At 43.9% G+C, this 17,443-nt stretch overlaps 1 protein-coding gene across 3 annotated transcripts in view; it reads left to right on the plus strand.

Moving 5' to 3' along the window:
- LOC8024778 (coronin-2B) overlaps positions 1-17,443 on the plus strand; it is a 237,124-nt gene that overhangs the window by 205,339 nt on the left and 14,342 nt on the right. For all 3 annotated transcript variants that reach the window (XM_042289298.1, XM_042289294.1, XM_042289292.1), the window contains 4 exons: positions 1,313-1,432; positions 2,297-2,401; positions 5,989-6,198; positions 12,096-12,209. In XM_042289298.1, coding sequence (XP_042145232.1) covers positions 1,313-1,432; positions 2,297-2,401; positions 5,989-6,198; positions 12,096-12,209 — 549 coding nt within the window. The remainder of the gene's footprint in view (positions 1-1,312; positions 1,433-2,296; positions 2,402-5,988; positions 6,199-12,095; positions 12,210-17,443) is intronic.

Here is a 17,443-nt window from a genome sequence, read left to right on the forward strand (position 1 = left end):
TGGGATTGTTTGTCTCCAGAGACCAACATGGGGCAGACTGGACATGGGTGCAGCATCAGCTTTCTACTGGGACTCGTGTGCCTGGTGATTGAACTTGCAGCGTCCACTGTAATGACCTATGGTAGGCGACGGATTATTCACCGATGTTTGTTTGCAAACAAGCTCGCTCCCACCCGCTATCGGCAGACCCCTGCGCGCTTCCGGTTTTCCTTCTCTTTTCCTTGTGTCCCACATCCTTTTGTTATATGTACTATGTTCTGCAAGGCGCGCGGGCTCTTACAAGCGTATTACAGGTACTTCTCTGTAGGAAAATCTTACCTGATCACTGTGCGTTGCTGGAGAACAAATAAATACTCTACCGGAGGCCTACTGGGGCACCAAATGCAGTGGTGCCGTTGTGCTACCAACTCCCGCTGAATGCGGTGAATACAGCTATACTTCCCAAAATTCCTTTCGGCACTGCAGAGGGCATAGCAGGTTTTGCTGCAGGCGTATTGAAACCAACAAACATTGATGCGTTACGTGGTGCAGTACAAGCAGCCGGGATATTTTGTTTTTAAGTCTGGAGAATGATTTTTGCTGATCTGGGGTTCTGATCTGAGAAGCAATGTCCCAGTCTTTTGGTTCCGCTTGGTCCCGCCATTAACTTAGGGCCCAACCTTCTGTAGAATGTGCAACATAATCTGAATGGACCGTTTGCATCGTACATGTCTAAGCCGAGACAGCTGTCTTAAAAATTGATTGTTGACTCATTGAGCGACATGAAATCTAACAAAACGTTGTCTCTGGTTCCATGTTCCTAATTTTTATGTGTATTCACCTTGTTTGGCTCAAGTTGATACTCTGAGAGTGCCACAGCATATCACACCCTTGTAGCCTTAGAGCACCTTTTGTATAAATTTTCCGCGGGTTACGAGGATTGTGAAAGACATTTTAGCTAGCTAAGTAATACTAACAAATTGCGAAAATTGTGAAAGGCAAAAACAAAAAAAAGAAGGTAATTAGAAATGCACAGGGGTCCAGAGACGGCATAGTGGCAAGTTGTTAGTACCTGTGAATATCTGACGCTAAGGAAGAACCCCAAATTTTTGCCCCTCATATATTCAGAATTATACAAGCACCAACGTATGAATCACTTATCACAGTTCCATGATATAAAGAGTGATTAAGATGTTTAAATATAAAAATAAAATCTTGAAAACAGAAAAGACAATTAAGAATATATCTTTTAGTTCTTGGGTTGCCATGGTGATGCACCAGTGCAGGTTAAAAGACGCCACTGGCTTACAAAGTTTTGATGACGCTTGTGCAGGAAGGTGTCTGTCACCAAGGCTCTAAAGCTGCCAAGGTGGTTTTCCTGGGCGACACAGGGCGCATGTTCACCACCGGTTTCTCAAGATTCAGCGACAGACAGTGGGCCGTCTGGTCTCAGGTGGGTGGAATACAGTGGGAAAAGTCTGCATGGTCTTTGGTTACAGATAAGAAAGTCCATCCCACATTTCCCCTCCAATTGAGAGCCACAGGTTAAATATTGTGGCACTGGCAGTCTTTAAGAGCCTGGCCTCGGAAGGAAAACAAATATGGCGAACTTCAATTGCTGGTTTTTTAATGTGTGCACATCACTTGGTCTTTAGAGGTCACGCAATTTCAGATTTTTACTAAAAATACATCGTTTCACATTGTACTGCAACTGTTTTTGAATCTCAAATTGTTAGCACTTTTGCTGGTAAGGTTTTACTTTTTACCGGTATTTTTTTAAGGCTGTTTATTTGCTTATTCGAGTCCTTCACAAATATGAAATTTGGGGCGCCAATGTTATGACTGGTTTGAAAAGCTCTCAAATTCTTTTACGTGCTGGACGAGTTTCATTTCAATGTATACATGTCTCCGCACTGTGCAGTCAACCGCACATCAGAGAAAGGCAGTCAAGGGGCACAGTTTGCAGCCTTTCCTTAAGTATAAAAATTTATTTAATGTTGTGGGTTTTTGATACTTAATGGCTGGATACTTTCCAGGCCTCTCGGTAGCTAACAAAATACCATTCACAGTGGGAAAAAAAAATTTTTTTTTTGTGAAATGGTGAAGTTGATTTTTTGCAATTCTGGTGCCATTAACCCAGAAAGCCATGCATTCATGTATCTTTTGCAGTCAGCTCTTACGAAGCTTACCAATATGTTTACCTTGATATTGCTTGTTTCAATAAATCCTCCTTATTCTAGTATTTAGGTTCAGATCATCCCATCAAGTTGCAAATTGCCAGATTGTCCCATCTGAAGCCCACCTTTTACGCTCACAGCACGACCTGTCGAAGCCCCTGAGGACCGAGACCATTGACTCGTCCTCCGGAGTCCTGTTCCCGTACTACGACCATGACACCAAGATGGTCTACGTGGCTGGCAAGGTGAGGGGCTGTTTACTTGGATGTGGCACACATTCAAAAGACATTCATAATACGTTAAAACATTGTCACGACTTCTACAGAACCATGTGAGCTACCAGGGAACTACCGTAAGATACCAGAGGAGAGCCCACCCCACTTTCACTGAAAACTGGGTTAGTGTAGACAGTGGCGCTTGTCTGGCCAAATCGGGCAGTTAATATATAGTTTGCAAAATTCTCTAGTTTGGGAAATGTTAATAGTGGTCGCTTGAACGAAGTGGGCGCTTCTGTGGTATTTTACGGTATGAACCAGCTGGAGAGACAGCGACTGCACAGATAGGTGTGGTTGCCCACAGTTGAAGATCAAGCAGTAGCAACTACATCATTTTCTGCTTGGCAGAAAATTTGCTCTCCCTTCTCTCCATTCCTCCCTCTCCTGCTCGTCCCTCCTCCTTGACCCTAAAGAAATGGGCCCAAGAATAAACTTCCGCAGAAAGGACGAGGGAATTTCTTCTTTCTAAAGTAGAAGGGAAGATTTGAGGAGCACTTGCTTATTTCCTGGCTGCACGGCACATTTTAAGTTGATGACTTCATCCTGGAGCTCCCAGTAATGCATAGCTTCGTCTAGGCCAATTTTAGACCTGTTGTTTCCTGCTCTAAAGTTTTAGCTGCGTTCAAGATTTGTGCAAAATGCATCCTTTTTCACTAAATTTATATGCCAGAGTGCTGTACATGGAACGATTTATGCACATTCGATGCATCTGATATTAAATGCTCTATCTTTTTGCTGGTAGTATATTTTCATGAATAAAAAGAAAATGTAAGTGCATACATGAAACCTGCAAATAAAAATGATTAATCAGATAAACTTGTGCCTGCACCTAAAACGGAAAGCAGTATCAGGCTCCTCACGTCGGTGGCGGAAGATCAACTGACCCCTTACCTGCATACTTGTGTGGTAATTCAATTGTACTGATTTAATTTCTGTAATACTATTACTTTTCTCCATAATTTATAATTGTAAACATTTTTGTAAAAACTAATTGTAGTTGTAATTTAACTACTTTGTGACCTCAGTAATTGCAAAATTTTAACTACAATCATGACTACTTTTTTATAACTTTATCACACTGGAGGTTTGTTCTAAAAGGTCCCCGACAGGCAAAAGTACACTTAACGTCTGCCTAATTTCCTTCTGCAAACTTATTACACTTTGAAAGAGAAACAAGGCTGCACCAGGGTGCCAACCATTGATACACAGCTGAGCAACTGCCACAGCACCCAACAGGGCAAAGAAGGTGCACCACACAAAGCAAGAGGGCCTTACATGTCAGGATAGAAAAAAAAAAAAAAAACTCAGAACGATGTGATTGGGATTTATACATTGAATATTGTCAGTAGTGACGAGGAGACATAACAAAAAATGACTGAGGAAATTGTAACGTTTAACTCGGTGAACTTGTGCCAAACCAAAAAAGGAAACAAAAAGGCTCGAGGTACAGCTAAGCATTTCTTATAAGTCGTGAATGCGAAAGCATGCAAGCCGCTCACCTGCTCCCTTTGTCGTCTGCTGCGTACTAGCGCACGCACTTCGGGATCTCGGAGGCTATGGCGCAACGGCCAATGGGAGCCCCGTCGACTTGGCCAGCCAATGGAATTGAAGGCAAATCGCTCCTATTGGGATCGCGGAAACTAAGGGCCGTTTTCGCGCTTCAAACTAACGACGTCAGGTCGCTCCATGAGTCAGCTAATGCTTTGCATTAAAAGATGACAACATACCGTTGCAGGTGTCGGCGTAGCTGCAGGTTCGAGCGCAGGAGCGAGACTGATCGCATGCAGCACGGCGCAATCTCTTTTCTCGTCTTACGGGAGTCTAGAACAATCTGTCTAGAATATTTGGGCATCAAATATTTCGTTCCCAAATAACTAACAAGATTCTCAACTCTTCTGGAAAATCTCAGCATGTAACGTAAATAAAGATAAAAATGATGAGCAGCGCCGGGCATCGGACTCCGGTCACCTGCGTGGGAGACAAGTGTGCTGCCGACTGGGCTAGCTGCGCACGCGGCAATATCTTATCCAGACTTGTGTTGGTCATTTTTAGGATTATTTAAGAGTTTAGCCTGTATGAGGTTCATTCAGTGCCTAGTAACACAAATAGATCTCTTTTACTTTGAACCACAGAGGTAAAAAGAATGCTAGCGATCTGAATAGTGTTGCAAAATAATAAGATATCTGACTACAGTCTAAGCTCGTTATAACAGACCTTGATTTTGACCAAGATTTTGGTCTGTTGTAGAAGGAGTACTATGTTGTATGCAGATATGAAGTTGAGTCATAGGTGCATAGAGGAAAACCAACCTAACCTCACAAATCGGTATGTTATATCCAAATGTCTGTTGTAACCAGGTCTGTTATAATAAACTTAGACTGTAGTATCACACTCGGAACTTGCTCTCATACCTGTAATAAAATATGCAATACAAAGGTACAAGATGTGATGAATGTTAAATTTCATACACCACATCCTCAAGGGTCAGACAAGGAATGTACAAACACATTTCACTGCTAAAGGACATTACAACGTTAAAAGGAAGCTGAAACACTTTTCAAGAAATCTGAGTTAGGAGCTGACTTCTATAGCCTTTTGTCCCGTGAATTGTTACCACACTTTTCTTGGGCAGAAATAAACGTAGGGCACATTTATTTTGAAAAATATGTGCAGCAATTTCTGCAGGATATGCGGAAAGTCTTTCTGCCGCCCGTCATCTGTCCAAAGCATCGTAAAGCCACCTTCGACATCCCCGAGACAACTTAGTGGCAGGCAAGGTCATCTGACTTTACCAGTGACGTCGCTCTTGCTAGTTTTTCTCTCCCCTCTTGCACTCTCCTGCGCTCGGCGCACTGCAATGGGCAGGGCTACGTCGAAGTTTTAATTTGCGATTACAACGCTCTTACTACTTTAACTACTTTAAGAGCAAAATAATTGTGATTATAATTAAATTAAATTTTCAAAGTAATTTACCCGAGTATGCACCACTGCAACCATAAAAAGAGCAAATCATTGTTCATAAGGTTGTGTTCTAATAGTTGTATTTTTAAGTTGAATGAATTGTAATAAAATAACAGTAGGGTTAACCAAAGACAGACACGACCAAACCAAGAAATAAGATGGTGTTGCTAGGCGACGTTTTCTATATTCTAACAATTAAATAACCCTCATTTTGCTTCTTCACTGTAGTGTTTGTTACCTGTCTGGATGACACCCAGTAACAATGAGCCTCACGCATTACCGGAGTCAAACTCCGTCTGCCTCCAGTCTGTAATCTTGCTGAGGTACACATCGCGACACTGTTAGCGCGAACACGACATCGGCGCATTTTCGAATTTTACTTCTAAATAGCATTAGCGAGCACAAACTTTTATCGCTTACATTATAGAACTAAATGAGCTTTTTCCATAGCAATAATAACTTGGATGACATCCCTTGGTTTTAAAGAGAAAAACTGGAAAAACCGGCGATCGCTTGTTCGCGCTAACAGTGTCGTGCTCTGTACAACCGAGGCCTCCCGTGAATGGCCCGTATTACATGCGTGCCACGTGTTGCAGGGCGACGGCAACATCCGCTACTACGAGATGGTCCAGGAGGCCCCCTGGTGCCACTACCTGAGCCAGTTTCTGACTGGCTGCCCCCAGCGGGGCCTTGGTGTCATGCCCAAGCGGGGCCTGGATGTGCGCAGCTGCGAGGTCTTCCGCTTCTACAAGCTGCACGCCACCAGGGGACTCTGCGAGCCCATCTCCATGATCGTGCCCCGCAAGGTGCCTGCCTCTCTGCAATGCTGTCCTTTCTTTGGATTTTTTCTGAATCTTTTATTTATTTATTACCTACTGCAGACTGAACAGATGTTCCAAGCAGGAAGGGCAGAAAGGAAGAAACGGCAAAGCCCACACAAGTTCACAGAACAAGTGCCCATTACATAAAAACTCGCTGAAAATATTAATAGTCAAAAAGTTTCAGACATGCACAAATGAGCACCATCCCTGTACAAAGTATACTAGTTAAAGAAAGCAAATGTGCACCATTGCAGAAAAAACTCCGACATTGGCAGTGATGTGATTGTTGCATCAAACTGTGCCAAAGTGCTTACCCTGCTACGTTTTGCAAAAATCTGATGAAAAATTTGCACCAACTTTATGCCAAAACATAATTACACTTTGTCAATACTGAGAATAGAATAGCTGAGGCCCTGCTACAGGAGTGGATTGTTATAGTAGGCTTGTCCCAATTTTAAAAGCTCGACTCTAATCTAAATAACATACCACTCGATTTGATTTCTGTTTCAAACGCAAACAGTACTCGAAGGTCGCGCAATATTTCCGTGATCTGTTCTGGTGGGTTAGGTAGCTCCGTTGAGTGCGCTTCTCACCGTGCGTTGGTGCACTGCAATGAAGCGAGACCGCGGAGTAGGCATGGCGAATTTGCATATCTTGCTTCACTGCAGCACAGCTGCATGCTAAGGGGAAAGCTCTCCTCCAGAGCTGGGTGTTGCCTTGCAGTAAAAACGTTCCGAATAAAACTCCCGCTAGTACTAGGGGTGTACCATATCGATTTACAATTAACTTTTTACAGTGGACCTCTTAAAGGAGCTGTGCAACAATTTTACGGCTTTGCATTAAATAATTGTGGAAGTTAATGCCTCACACTTCTGAAGTGAACTACAGAAAACAGATTTTGCCTGGATACCCTAGTTTTTATTTTAAAAAAATGAAAAAGATCCAGGTTTTTGCCACCTCTCAACTCATACATTGTCTTCCGGGTCACGTGCGCAGTGACATCGATGGGGTAGGCGCGGGGTTCCGGTAAAGTTCTCTCTCTAGAGCCATCAGTGAGCAGCGAGAACTCATCCGCTTGCGTCCGCGTGGCCACGTGCTGGCGGGCGCAGCGCAAACAATATGGTGGAAGGAGGAAAGTCTCATCCGGGTCCGGCCATACCCGTCCGGCCCTGTCCCCCTCCGGCTTTTGGCAGCTGTACGCGATAGCAGATAGAGCTGACGGTTTTGTGAACCTAGGATAGATGGCGCCACTAAAACTCCGTATAATAGAAGTTTTGTCGATGATAGCAGGTCTTTGACGCATTTATATTTATGTTGGAACGACAAGATTTATAGAAAAGTTACCTTTTATCGAGCAAGTATTTGCACAACTTGCTATCTTTCTACACGAGCCCCATTGACGTCATGCCGCGTGTTTCTCATGGTCGCCGCTTGCGGCTGCAGGTCGGGGAATATTCTAATTTTTGCCTCGCTATTAAGCGGCGGAATCGCAACATTTTGATGGAAGGAGGTGTGTTTTCTGTTATTTGTGACAAGGTGAACAATGTCAAAAGTAGAAGATGCCAATTATTTCAACGTTAAAATTGTTGCACACCTCCTTTAAGGTCTAGTTTCCTTAGGATCATGTCCGCCAGCAAATAAATGTCAACAACACTCCGGACAGCTACCGCCATCTATGAGTGACGGTGGCAACCAGACAACTGGCTTGCCGGTTGTCTGTTTGCCGCCGTCACTCATTTATGGTGGGGAAACCTTTCAAGCCTTTCCACTCTGGCTTGCGGCCGGCCATTAACTCATTCTCGCCATAGTACAGGTTTGCTGGTCTTCCTTCTTCACCAGAGTGGAAAGGCTGGATGTTTTTTGCTGCAGATACTGACCACTTGGAGCTCGCTAGATATGACCACCTTCATGACAGAGACTCCCTGGAGCCGTACACACTTCCACTACTTGTGTGAAAGCCTTTCTATGCCCTGCTGGAAACACTTTTTGGAAGTGCATCACAGCCACGCTTTGCCATCCGCTTCCAGCTCATCAGTAGCCACGTTTACATGAATGCGACTAAAGCACATCGGCTTCAATCGTTAGATTCAATGCGGTTATAAAAGCCGCTAGATGGAAGTGGATCAAAACAACAAATCCGCGTCCATTCAGCCCGTCTAAATGAAGGCCGCATCGCATGTGGGAACAAAGAGGGTTATGGGAAGCTGCTCGTTGTGGGAGCGAGTGAACAGCCGAGAACGTGGCGGTGGCCAGTCTCGGCGGCGGCGGCGGAGTGCGGTCCCGGGTGTTTGGCCACAATTTTCTCCCGGGAAGAAATGTAAGCTTCTCAGGTCATTATAAACAAGCTGCTAGGTGAGGGCGGCCCCCATCCTGTCTCTGCAGATACGACTTGCGCGTCGGGGGGAGTTTCTGAAGTTCCAGCGCAAGCAGGATTGGCGCCGAGAGTTTCAAGCTTTGATACCGCAGAACAAGCAGCCGTTACCATGTGCCATGTACCATGTACCTCAGTGCCATTCCTTCTTGTGCCAGGGCCTCTCGGCCTTGGGGTCTGGCGGTGGTTGGCGTGGCAAGGCAAGGCGCAGTGGCGTCCTGCCAGAGATTGAAAACAATCTCTCTTGGCAGGTCATGCGCTCCTACGTCAAACTGTTCCAGAGTGGCCCAGACCAAAGCCGAAAGCTTGGGTTTTGATGTTTCTTGCGTCCCACCACTTCTTGCACAGCACCGAAGACAGTGGGCACAATCTTTTTGCTCATCGAAAGGGCCTTTGCAAGTAACACTGGAAAATGTGGTCACGCGGCTGCTACCGAAAGGCAGCTTAAGATATGGCGTGGTGCGACCTTCGCGTAAGACTTGATGCGCATCCATGCAAACGGTGACGTATCGGCTTCATTCCAAGAATGACTAGAGTTGATGCGCCGAAGTCACATTCATGTAAATGCGGCTGATGACAGCAAAATGTCTTTTTCAGGTTTTTTTTTTTTTTTTTTTTTTTATCACCCTGAAGAGGTGATAACCATTGGGGGCCAGATCAGGCCACACATCTGCGCGACAAAACGTCCGACACGTCATAGGACATGTCAGAAAAACGACCAAACCTTATCAGCTGCCGGCCAATCACTGCTTCACAAAAATGCATGCGACGCAGTGCCTAGTAATGTTTGGGCATCTTTCCGATGCGTAGTACGAAATGTCAAGCATATGGTTGTGCATGTTTATGGTCCGATATAGCCCCCACTGGTTATCACCTTTTCGGGGCCATAAAAAGAAGCCGTTTTGTGGTTATTGGTGAGCTGGAAGCAGATGTCCAGGTGTGGGTGTGGTGTGCACTTGCAAAAAATGATTCTAGCAGGACATGAAAAGTCTTTTATACAGGTGGTGCAAGTGCATTTGGCTCCCGTACGAGTCTTTCGAGAAGGTGGATATGTCTAGCGGCCTCCAAGTGGCCGGTAGCTGCAGCGAGAAGATTAATTGTAAATGAATATAGTATGCCCCTCGCATATGTCTTTATATACTGTGAGATTCTGGCGATTTTTAGCTCAAATTTGAGATTTAGCGAGGATTTTTTATGTCAACTTTCTCTTGTAGTTATAGGTTTCATTAGTGCAATGGCACACTGAATGCAGTAATATCAAGCTAAATTAGTGCAAATTTTCAGTGGTAAAATAGTGTCCAAAAAAGTCTGAATGGTGCAAAGTACCGAGAACCGGCCCCCGCGGTTAGTTCTGCAGCCCTGACATTTGGTCCGGACTGCTAGCGCTACACTCGGGCAGAGACTGGGCGTTCGGCGGTGCATTATTTATCTTCGCTGTAAAAGAAACCACTTTAAATATTTTATAGGGACACACTGTAGTTTGTTGTAGAACTGTGATAATTGTACACATGAGGATGTACAGTGGGAAGGGCGGAACACATCTCCAGGTGTAGTCCCCCTGCAGAGGCTGTTCTGCTATCCATCCCGACAGCAAAGACCTTGAAAGAGTCTTCTGTAAGGGTTGCAATTTTTTATATTCCACTTGGCTTCGTAGAGAATATTAGTTAGCTTAGCTTTCAGAGAATACCCCAAACTTTATATAAAGAAAATTCTCTTACACTAATGTGATATAAAAAATAACAGTATTGTTTTACTATTCCGCACTATGAACAGTAATGGCCTGGTTTTTATTTCAAGTAGCAGAGAAGAAAACAGGTCTTAGAAAAGTGCTTCTCCCTTTTGCTCTGCTGTATTGCAGGAAAGCAGTTAGACAGCTAGCCCCTACCCCTTGCGCAGATTATTTTTCTGCAATTTGTTTTAACTAATGATCAACAACAATTCAAGTACAGTCGTCGTCAAAAGAAGAGTGATATACTGGGTGCTCCAAGGCCTGTTACCAGCTAGTAGAACTTAACGGTACTGATTCGGCGAGAACGGGAGGTATGCTGCTCTGGAGAGCTTTCTGGGTCCCTGGCTGTCCTTGCCTCCATGTCTCCACATACCGTATTTACTCGAGTAATAGCTAGCCGCACTGTTTATGAAAAAAACCTGAGGGTTCGCTTTTTCCCAGAGCACGCAGATTGCCAATCACTGCGATCGACAGCATGATTCCAGCTGTTTATAGGACAGAGATATCGTCTTCGTGCAAAGATACCATCTATGAAGATTGCATTTGTATAGAGAATCATGTTCGCGATCTGGTTATTCGCTATGTTATTTATGCACAACGCAATGATTGGCTATATATGTGTTCTGTGGAAAAGTAGATGCAAGGGCCTTGTTCATAAATAGTGTGGGTATTACTCGAGTAAATATGGTAGCATCGGCGATTGCATATGAAGGACAGGTTGTGGTCATTAGGATTATCATTCACAAAGGGGCTTTTGACATTCAATGATTCCGATTGGCTGCTTTGTTGTTGATGTTTGCATTGTGCTGTGTCATGGCACAGCGTGAACCTAGTGCCCTTGATGCATAGACATAAGGTATGTAGTTGGATATTATAATTGGTCCCTCTTAACAATTCCCTTTTCCTCCACTTTTGGGTGCTGCAATCATTTGGTTGAGGCTCCGTCATTTGCGCATGACTATACATGTCGTATGAATAGATTTTCTATCGGAAGGTGTTCCTCTTTATTTGCTCAGCTGGGGATATGCTGCAAAACAACTTTAGATGTACAAACTTAGGTCACATGTTAATTATTAACCTCGCAGTGCTTTTAGTGTGCTGGAGGAAAGTCGTAAAATTTGTATCTTCAGAATCCTCTGCATCACTGACAAAATGCAAGTCTTTTTTTGCTAAGCTAATGTGAGCACCGAACAGTTCTAACTTCTAAGCCTTAACCACACAGATCATGCTCAAAAGCGAGCAAATGATTTCAGTTCTGTGGCTTTTTGCATTATAGGTGTCACAGCGTGAAAAACTCGCAACAAGAAAAGGTCTGTTCTTGGGATTAGAACCTGATATCTGAGGATGCCAATATGTCTGGTTGCGTATCACTTGAATTCATGCCATTTACTATCCTTGCATGCATTGTGCATGGTATTATCAGTGCTGCCTGTTGTAAAATTTTCAAAGCTTTATGTGCTCTAAGGGCAGGATGTGCACCCATTACACCATCTTTCATCTGTGTGTTACATCTGCTAATAGGGCTGTGGATGTGTCAGCTGATGTTCACTAGCAGACGACACGGAAACAGACTGGGGTGCAGTAAGTGCAGCAAGTCATCTTTGGCATGCATAAAGCTCTGCAGAGCGTTCGGCACTGATAGAAAGTACAGCACGCCATATTTTTGTTGTTGCAGTTATTAGCCAGGGTATGCTAGCTTAAATGGCATTTTACCATGATGATCTTGCACATGGGAACTGCTGCTGGGTGGGCCAAATACAATGTTTTTCTGCCCGTTTCCAGTCGGAACAGTTTCAGGACGACCTGTTTCCGGACACGGCGGCACCGACCCCAGCTCTGACGGCCTCGGAGTGGCTCAGTGGGAAGAACAGGAACCCAATCCTAATCTCCATGAAGGTGAGGACATTTACTTCTCTCGTGCCTGGAAGTATATTTTGGCGGTTTAGGTTCCAAACCCACGAGGTACAGTGTTAATTTAGGCTAATTGAGGATTACTCGGAGGGCAACAAAAATGCCTTCTCCATGGTAGACCTCCGCCAAATTGTAGATACCTTGACCACGATTCCGCACCAACTGGAAATTCGTACATGGACACTTTATCTTAGATCTTCTTGGGGAACAATGGTGAATACATCCCTTTCCTTGACAGTGGGCAACATACTCGAGTGCCAACAACAAAACTCGGCCATGAAACCCAGGCAGTCCTGGAAATAATAAACCCTGAGCTCTGCAATTGATTTCAGAATTTATGTTGTGGAGTGTTTTAATATTTCATAGCTAGATGGCTAGATATTGGAAAGAACATGTTTTGTGGTGACTAATAGTTTTCATGTTCTAAAAAGAAGATAGTTGCAAAACATTTACGGTACTTTGCAGCTACCATATTTACACATTATAATGTGCACCCGATTCTAACATGCACCCAGTCTTTATACTCAAGAATAATGATTTGAACATGCTCCTTGATTTCGGTTTCGTATCCGATTCCGAGTGAGTAGTTTTTATGCATATAGTTTCTTTAAAAAAAAAGATGTGCGATAAAATTGTCTCACTATGGCTTATTGCAAGGGTGACCAAAGTGACTTGGGGTTAGAGTTGCAGACAAAACTACAAAAGTTCAGAGAGCAGCAGGAGAAAAAAAAATAGGGGGAGGGGGCTGCTTCTAACAGGAAATGATATGGAGGGAACAGTCCCTTCTAAGGGGGTTAGTATAATTGTCGACTACAACAAATAACACCAGGCAGCAGAACGTCTCTGCGACCCCTGAGCAAAACTGAATGCATGGTTCACTAGCCAGCCACTGCCCCTGATGTCCTTTCTGCATATGCGGTGCAAAACTCTTTCTAGAACAATAAAGGAAACAGGGTTTTTGGACACGTCTATGTGTATAAAAGTACTCCAGCTTATGTAGTGAAGTACAAGGCTGCCAAGACTGTAAGCTTCTTTTAAATTCTAGAACTCTTTTTGTTTCGTGGACACAGGAGGGTAAAGGGGCACGCTTATCAGGGAGTCGCAGTTTGGTCACCCCTGGTGACCAAACTGCGACTCCCTGCGACCAAACTGCGACGAGGCCAATTGACCTGTGCACTCTGAATCACAAAATATAGCAAATGCAATATTTTTCATTCTCAAATTGCAATTTTTAACCAGATTGTGAAATAATATAACATAATTTCATGAGTTAACTATTGTTTTCACTACCATGCAAGTGTAAGTTGCAATCTTATTCCCATAACATGACATTGTGAATGCGTGTTATGTACAATAGTTAAAAAGGGGACGCCAACCAAGCAATGATTATTCTTTTCCCAACCAGGGATTTCTGTAGGATGTTTGTGTTCTGTACAAGTAACATGTAATTTTCCATGCAACCACAGTTGTCCTATGGTCCAGGGACCTCTCTATAATAATATTTTCTCATTGTCATGACTTGATTTGTTTGACGAAAATAATCCCTGGAGAAGGGGAACAAGAGGGACAAAGGACAAACATAAATCTCCAAACACAGCTCCGCCTGGTCCAGGTATTGAACCCGGGACCTCTCCATTACAGGTGGAGCGCTCTACCAACTGAGCAAACCAGGGGTTAGACGTCAGTAGAGCAAACGGGTCTAAACCCTGGTTTGCTCAAGTTGGTTGGACGCTCCACCTGTAATGGGGAGGTCCCGGATTCGATACCCGGACCAGGCGGATTTTTTCGGTCGCTCACCAGTCGCCTAGCTGTGTTTGGAGATTTATGTTTGTCCTTTGTCCCTCTTGTTCCCCTTTTCCAGGGATTATTTTCGTCATTCTTGTCCAGCTCGCTTGCACCTTTGCATTTAATTGCATTATAATTGATTTGTTTGTTGGATGCTTTAGCTGACAATTTTCCATGTTTGATGAAACCTTTCTTTTTATTGAGCGCAGTTTGCTGTGCCAAAATAATGACTCTTCTCATGTTTGTCTAAATATTAGTTTCGAACTATGGGCAACTTGTGGTCTTTCTCAAAAGTACTAATAAATAAGAGCCCTGCCACCAGCAGCATAGCCAGGAATTTTGTTTTTTTGGGGGGTGGGGGGGGGGGCTGAGGAGGCCGGGAAGTCCATAACTTGGGGCACGGGGTGCAAAATGCATGTTTATATCTATTATATAGGTTGGTCGGGTTTCAAGAAAGGGGGCTGAAACCCCATAAGCCCTTCCCCTGGCTATGCGACTGCCTGCCACATAGCAGCATCAGCATAGTAGACAAGTGCAAATATTCTAAACTGTTGGTTACCGATTATAAGCCAGTACATAAATAGTATTGAATTCGACCTTCCTACCGAGCAAAAATGCCAGAAAACTTGGAACAATTTCAAACATCCAAAGGCAGCTATCTGGATTGGGTATTTAACTTTGCCAACATTGCCCACGTGGCATAAGTGCACTGCCAGAAAGCAAAATCCACAGAGTAAATGTGTTGAGGGTAGCAAAGATTGAGTGGCAGTTGGGCTACAAATTATATTTTTTTGACTCATCTAACAGTATAGCTGTGTGCACCGTAACTTTTCACTAAGATGGGGTAGGCAAGGTTTCTACTTGTGGCATTCACACAGATGAAAAATTATATATCACTTTATGGCCGCTGCCGGGTACCTATCCTGTAGCTAAAATACAGCATTCTGGACCGGTAACTCAATTGTTTTGACAAAGTCACGGGACTTTGGGAACACCAGTCACTTCTTAAAGCATCCTTTTCTGACTTAAAAGCAATTCTTTTAAAAATTTTATTTGTATCTTTTATTTCACAGACATAAAACTGCACTCATTAGCACACAAATCTGGAAGTGTGCAAATACTGCTTCATATTGTGTAGTGCACTATCACCCCTAGCTTCAACACCAAAAAAAGAGCCGGTATGTTGTGGGTTTTCCTAACATTGCAAAGGCTATGAATGATGTGGTGACATTCAATATTCAGGGCATTTCTCACACATCCCTAATTAAATGTCTTCATCTGCTGGCTAATTAAAATATAAAGAATAAAAACACGGAGGTCTTTAACAGAACCCCACTCTTTCAATGAAAGAGTGTGGTTGTCTGTGAAGGTGCTCCATGTTTTTATTCTTTCCCTTTTAAGTATTCATAATTACAACATGCTCGCCTCAACCAGTTCTGGGTAAAATTAGGCCCTATATTAAGGCTGCGGTACCACGGCGGCCATCTTGAACAAAACATTAGTTGAACCACCAGGGCGGCGTTGGCTGTCCGTATGAGCAAATGCTGCAAAACCTGCGCGCCAATTTCGAAACCCTTTTTCCCGTCGCTTGCGACCTTGAGTTTCCTTCTCCACTCTTACGCCCCTCCTTTCACGTGTTCACCCTCTGGCGCGTCGCGCCCACGTTCATTGTTGGGAGGACAATGTACCGGATAATCCCCAACTTGAGGCCCCCTGCCAAAATTGTCCGGCTGCCAAGTGATTTGAGCGAGATGGGGTTTTGAAGCGGTATGGAAAAGTGGGACCGTCAATTTTGAACTATGCCTTTTCGATACCGCATAAGTTGTGTACGGGGCTGGCCAAGGCACGGGCGCGAGGACGTAACTGTATACAATGCTTGGGTTGCAGGAGCACTCGCGCGTAGAAATGGTAGGACGCGCTTTCTGAAATCACACGCCTACATTCCGCAGCGTTGCAATCCTACGAGTAAAACATCTTCGGACAGTGCGTGAGTTGATGCCGGCCGTACGAAAGACACACCTCGCGCTTCCTGTCACTACTGCCTCTGCTTGCACGCGCTGCCGATTGGCGGTCCTTTCTTTATTTTGTTTCGTCGCTCTTTTGAAAATACTGAAACTAATATTTTCTCAGACCCTGCTCATCGTACCTCTGCACTACAGTTGTGTAAACACATTGTGATGTAATTTGAGATATGGGACGGAATGTCTACATTCTTATTTCGTGTGTAATGCCGGCATAATATTCCTTTGCTGCCAGAGGGTCAAAATAATGGTAGGGTCGGCAGCAAAAACTATTTCAATGACCGAATTATGATCAAACACCAGTAAGAACATAAAAAAGAAATCACATGGGGACAATAAAAATATTGCTACAAGAGGATGGTGCGCGGGGCACAAACAATATTCGGAGTGACGTTGAGGGAACGCGACAAGCCAGATCTTTCCTGATGGCAGCCGTAAAAGTTGATCTGGTGCCTCGTTTTGATCGGCTTTGCACGGAAACTCGTCGACTACCGACTATCTTGTCAGTAGTGAACATAGTGAACATGAACTGGATGATTTTTTTTTGTTGTTTTTGTTTCTGTAGTTAAATGAGAGTATGGAAATATGAGACGTCCGCTGACGCTTGCGTCGGCTAACGGAACCTCAATCGCCGATCGCGGCCGATGTCATGGGCGTATACAAATACATCAAGTCGTCTGGGCCGGAGCAGTTGAAGCGCCGCACTTTTTTGGCCGGTCAGTAGAGACTCCGCGAATTCTGACTCGAGGCTACTCTGTGCAGAGGGAGCCGCTACTGAGCGCAACCAATCGGAAACCAAGGATGGCTGAAATTTCCTAATTGCCATGAGATTTGCAAATTCGTTCTTCCCGTCGTAGTAAATTCGTCCGAATCGCTATTCGATTTACTAATCGATTATTTGGATGAAAAGATATATTTCAAAATTCGTACGTGGCTCACCGAATGGCAATAAAATTGGTAGAGGATTTCAAACCTATATAGTGTCACCCTAATTTACAAACTTGTTTCACTTGAAATTAGAGTTCACGCGCAAGCGAGCTGGTGGAAGCCTATACTAAAAAGGCCAGAAACAAGAGAAACAAAAAATAAATAAATAAGAGCGGGATAAGTGCAACACAGTCTCAAATCACAGCTGAAAATGGTTACTTGGTAAGTGTAAATGTCCAGACATTGTATTAGTAAAATGTATTATATATATATAAAAAGTAAAAAATGCGTACTGTCTGAGTTATTAATTCGAAGTTTATTCCGACGTTTCGAGCGGGGACCGTTCTTCATTAGGTGATGAAGAGTGGTCCCCGCTCGAAACGTCATAGTAAACTTCGAATTAGTAACTCTGACAGTACGCATTTTTGCCTTTGTATATATATATATATATAGAGAGAGAGAGAGAGAGAGAGATAGTTAGATAGA

Source organism: Ixodes scapularis, unplaced genomic scaffold, assembly GCF_016920785.2.
Source record: "Ixodes scapularis isolate PalLabHiFi unplaced genomic scaffold, ASM1692078v2 PGA_scaffold0__279_contigs__length_252992795, whole genome shotgun sequence".
Lineage (NCBI taxonomy): Eukaryota > Metazoa > Arthropoda > Arachnida > Ixodida > Ixodidae > Ixodes > Ixodes scapularis.